At 36.0% G+C, this 5,404-nt stretch overlaps 1 protein-coding gene across 2 annotated transcripts; it reads left to right on the top strand.

Annotated features, from left to right (window-relative positions):
* Positions 1 to 1,375: 1,375 nt before the first annotated feature.
* LOC120092527 (putative beta-1,4-xylosyltransferase IRX10) lies at positions 1,376 to 4,494 on the top strand. Of its 2 annotated transcripts, none has more exons than XM_039050668.2 (4): positions 1,376 to 2,056; positions 2,423 to 2,811; positions 3,424 to 3,665; positions 3,784 to 4,494. In XM_039050668.2, the coding sequence occupies exons 1-4, from the start codon at positions 1,966 to 1,968 to the stop codon at positions 4,295 to 4,297; spliced, it is 1,236 nt and encodes a 411-aa protein (XP_038906596.1). In that variant the 5' UTR covers positions 1,376 to 1,965; the 3' UTR covers positions 4,298 to 4,494. The 2 variants fall into 2 exon arrangements, with proteins under 2 accessions (XP_038906596.1, XP_090167485.1); XM_090311359.1 differs by having other exon boundaries at positions 1,470 to 2,056; positions 2,357 to 2,811.
* Positions 4,495 to 5,404: the final 910 nt, after the last annotated feature.

Here is a 5,404-nt window from a genome sequence, read left to right on the forward strand (position 1 = left end):
CTAACCCAAACTAAATAGCTCTGTACCCAAACACAAACTTCTAATTTTTCTAATCTATTAACTTCATACGTCAAATTCAAAACACAACCTTTAAAGAGGTGTTTGAACCCCAATTTCAATTACAATAGTTGGTATTTTTAACTATAATTAATTATTATATTACTATTTCAAATTTCTTTTGTTATCGTGTTTATTATTTCCTGTTTATTCTCTCTTTTCATATTTGTTATAATATTGAAATAATTTGATCCAACTCGGAGTCTATAAAAATCACTAAATGACGGTTTGTTAGCCTAATCTAAGTTAGGTTGGGTTGGTAAAAAAAAAAATTGGACCCGTATTTGTTGCACTAATAAAAATAAAATGGTGGGTTTAATAACTCACCATTTTATCACTCTCACTCTCACTCGGCTTCCCACTCGTTTTCATTACTCTCCTAACTCCCTTAATTACTTTGTCATTTTTCTCTCTCATGTTTCTCTTCACATTTACTCCTCTTTTCTCAAATTCTCTTTTCTTTCGTCGTCTGGTTTGTCTTTCTCATATTCTTTTTTCTTTCCCTATCTGGCTCGTATGAGTTTTATTTTCCCTTTTTTTCCTCAACTTCTCTTTCTCTTTTTTTGATTTTCTTTCCATGGTTGTTTTTTTAGATCTACTAGATATGAACTATTTTTTGTTTTGTAGATCTTACTAATTCTTCTTCTTCTATTTCATTTTTTTTTACTTAGATCTATTTTTTTTAGATTTATGTTATGGGTTTCGATCTATATGTTCGCATTTTGATTCCCTTATGTTTTGTTCTTCTTTACATTAGACAACCGTTGTAAAAATTTTTGGGTGCTTCAAGTAATTGAGGGTTAAAAAGTGATTGTCAGACAGAAGAAAAACTGTTTATTTTATTAAAATATGACATGTATTGTGGTGGAAAAATATAATTGTTTTGCAATTGAGTGTTCAAAATATGTTACATTTCCAAAAAGAGAAAAAAAACGTTTTCCAATTTTTAAGATAATTCAGTATTCATGTTTGAGTGTTAAGTACTTGTATTTAGTTATAATTTATTTGGAATATGTTTGATGTTTAGAAATGAAGAAAAAAATATGTTATGTAATTGAATATTCAAAAATTAGAATTCAAAATTTTGTATTTATTATAGGAATACTTTGTAGAGAATTTATCATGTTTTGAGAATAGAAAACAATAGAAGGTTTTTTAATTTTTATCTTAAAAAAATTAGGAAAATATGTATAATTCAACTTTGCACACCAAATAAAGATGGAACTCGACTCAACACAACACTCCAAACACGGGATAATAATTTAACAACTCAATTCAACTATATACCATAAACAAAGATTCAAAGCAGCTCAAAAACATTTCACTATCGACTCAGAAGTAAGTTAGAATTTCGCCCTCCCACTTACCACATATATAGGGAGGAAGAAGAAGAAGGGAAAAAAAAATTAATTGGGCGGGGAATTGATACAGAAAGCAGACCTGCCGAAGGTTGAGAGTCCATTTTCTCAGAGCAAGAAAAACGGTTTTCGCTCTTAAGCCATCTTCCATGGCTTATGAGAGATTTAGACTTTGTAGCGACCTACTCCGTTCGAACTCTACTAATTTCTTCAACTCTTGCCCATGGAAGATTCTCCATTCTTGCTGTAATTTCACTGTTCTTTACCAAATCAACATATGCCTTCTCTGTTTCTTCAAGCAATTCCCTCTCCCTCTCTCTCCCTTTGTCTTTATAATCTTCATTTTTCCCATTCCGTCTCTCAACCTAATTTCTAAGAAACCCCTTGTCCTTTCAACAACCTCCCTTTCGACGTCCCAACCATTTGCTTTCCTAGTTCTTCAAATACACTCTGCTCTTTGTCCGCTTCTTCACTGGAAAACCCAAAATCCATTTGGGTTTTTGCTTCTTTCATTACTCCAACCCTCTGATTTGGGTTCTTGAAGTCGGCGATGATGAAGCTCTGCTTTTGGGTTTTCGCTATTTTTTTGGTTTCGAGGATTGCCGCTGTCCCCAATGCTGTCCCCACTGAACGAATTTCAGGTTTTCCATTGTTCTTTAACTTTAAATTATCGATATGCTCTGTTTTGCTACTGTTATCTTGATCCTCATTTCTGATTTGCATTTGGGTTTTTCTTTTTTTCCGTAGATTTCTTGTTTCCCAAAGTTGCTACTTTTTAATACATAATTATGCTATCGAGTTCTTGTGAGTCAGTTTCTGCTCTAGTTCAGTGATTACGTTGGAATTTCGAAAGTAAAATGAAATGAACTTTACGCTACCATGCCCCCACTGGCATAGCTAGAACTTCATGTTCATATTCTGCAAATGTTTTTGAACTTCAGGGGAATATGCATTTTGATCCCAAACCTTGGCATATTTGGTGATTGTGGTATGTTTATTGGATGTAGGAAGTGCTGGGGATGTGTTAGAAGATAACCCAGTTGGAAGATTGAAAGTGTATGTTTATGATCTTCCAAGCAAATACAATAAAAAGACTCTTCAAAAGGATCCAAGATGTCTCACTCATATGTTTGCTGCTGAGATATACATGCATAGGTTCTTGTTGAATAGTCCTGTCAGAACACTCAATCCCGACGAAGCTGATTGGTTTTATACTCCAATTTATGTCACCTGTGATCTCACCCCCAATGGCTTGCCATTGCCCTTCAAATCCCCACGAATGATGCGAAGCGCCATTCAGCTGATCTCTTCCAATTGGCCTTATTGGAATAGAACCGAAGGCGCTGATCACTTCTTTGTTGTGCCTCATGACTTTGGTGCCTGCTTTCATTATCAGGTAATGTATTCTTACTGCAATAGTATGTATACAAGATTACATATGTGATATCCTAGATTAAATATGTCATGACCTATCACTATAAACTTTTGGGTTTAGGAGTTATTAAACATCGTATGAGAGCATGAGGTCATATGTTCGAACTACCGTAATATCATTTTTTTCCTAATTAATATCGTTGGTTACTTGTGGCCTGTGGGTTTTATACTAATTTCCAAGCTTCCAAGCTTACAAGAGATGAGTGTTACGAAATGTATTAAAACTAATGTAGTATAACCTCTTTAAGTTTTTAGTTCATTCGAGATTAATGTGATATCAGATTATGAAATCCTATCTTGAAATCTATTTCTTTCCCAATTAGTATTGGTAATCACTTGTTAGGTTTGGGCGTATTTTCAAATCCACAAAGTAAGGGCATTAAGAATATGTATAAATGATTATATATATCATTTAACTAATTAAACTTGTTTATTTAGTGGTGATCCAAAATTTAAGCCATTATATTACCAAGTGTTTAGAGTAGATCTTTCTTCAAGTATATGAATCATCATCCCTCGTTGTGGCTGAGAGACAGATGCAATAATCTTTGCTCTTGATTGTTGTAATGTGTAGGAAGAGAAGGCTATTGATCGTGGAATTCTTCCCTTACTCCAGCGTGCAACTTTAGTTCAAACTTTTGGACAAAGGCACCATGTTTGCTTGAATGAGGGTTCCATCACTATTCCTCCATATTGTCCTCCGCACAAAATGAAAACCCACCTGATTCCCCCCGAAACTCCACGTTCTATCTTCGTCTATTTCCGGGGATTGTTTTATGATGTTAATAATGACCCAGAAGGTGGTTATTATGCAAGGTGTGCGTCTGTTCTGTCATTTTATTTCTTACATTCTTAATATGGAGCAAGGCTGAATACAGCACTAATATGGTTATTGAAATTTGACTGTGTTTTGATGATTTACTGTAACGTGCAGAGGTGCAAGAGCAGCAGTGTGGGAAAACTTTAAAAATAATCCTCTCTTCGACATCTCTACCGACCATCCAACGACATATTATGAAGATATGCAGCGGGCGATATTCTGTTTATGTCCTCTTGGGTGGGCACCGTGGAGTCCAAGGCTGGTGGAAGCGGTGGTGTTTGGTTGTATCCCAGTTATCATAGCCGATGACATTGTCTTGCCTTTCGCCGATGCTATTCCATGGGAAGAAATTGGTGTGTTTGTAGACGAAAAAGACGTGTCCAACCTCGACACAATCCTTACATCAATACCACCCGATGTAATATTGAGGAAGCAAAGACTGCTGGCAAATCCATCAATGAAACGAGCAATGATGTTCCCTCAACCAGCTCAATCCGGTGATGCTTTCCATCAGATTCTGAACGGTTTGGCTCGAAAATTGCCACACGATAAAGGTATCTACTTGAAGCCTGGTGAGAGAATTTTGAATTGGACTGCAGGACCTGTTGGGGACCTGAAGCCTTGGTAGATAAATATTTCAACTTTTTGGCTGTTGTGTTTGTCATTCATACAAAATGTATCAAGTAGAAAAGCTTTACCTAAAGTTTTGATTCATTCTGGGTACATAGCTTTTCATGTGTCTCTAGTTTTGTGGTATATCCCAAACCATTTGATGAAAAATATTGAAAAAAAAAGTATAAGAATCCCTGCTGAATATTCAACGCATTGTGGTGTCCTCCAAGCCCAAAAGGACAAGCATAGCCCAATCAGTACCTAAAATTTTTTCAAACTTCCCGTGGATTGACGTAGTCTTTTCAAACATTTTTGCCGAGTTTTTTTTTTTTTTTGGGTTTAGATGACCTTCTCCCTTGTGTCTTTATGTTTTATGACCTGTCTTCCATTATCTTATGAATTATAATCTGTTACTTACGTCAGAGGGCACTTTCAGTCTTTTCGACGAACTCCCGCTCGGGATGAGATCTCCAACTCGACACATTTTTCAAAACTCAAACTCGACTCTATCATAATAATGCAACGAAGAAACTTATAGGGAGACTCGACAGCCTAATGATTTCGGGTTGAGGATGAACTTACCAACCTGATTGCTTTTCCGAAGCCCTAATCCGATTTCCAGTATGCAACCCGATTGAATAAAATCCAAAATTTGGATTACATTACTTGTGACATTGCGACAGTGGTGAACGTCTTAGCTCGACGAGGCCTTTTCTAAAGCCCAGCCTGATAGTAAACAAAAAGCCCGCAATTCAAATTTATTAATCGTAATAAAGAAAAACATATTCTAAATCAAATAGAGTAGGTACATTACCTCTATCTTCGCCAGTCACTACTTATATTACTTGATAATGGTTGGTTGCTTGTTGCCCAATTATGTCTTTGATTTTCACACCCAGTGCACCTTTGAGTCGGACGGTCTTCTCCAGCGGATGGAATCTGATTGACACGTGGCCTATCAACACTGGTTGCAATTTTTTGGTGGTAGGATAACACATTCTACCGGTAGTTTTCTCCACTCAAAGAATATCCGCCTGGGAATATTAGTTTTGTGTATGTTAGGATTAGGGATTGCAATGCTAGGGGATTAATGTTTCTCGACCTTGCAGCAACTATTGCATGT

The sequence above is a fragment of the Benincasa hispida genome, chromosome 1, assembly GCF_027475165.1.
Source record: "Benincasa hispida cultivar pf3 chromosome 1, pf3_genome.v1.1, whole genome shotgun sequence".
NCBI classification, from domain to species: Eukaryota; Viridiplantae; Streptophyta; class Magnoliopsida; order Cucurbitales; family Cucurbitaceae; genus Benincasa; species Benincasa hispida.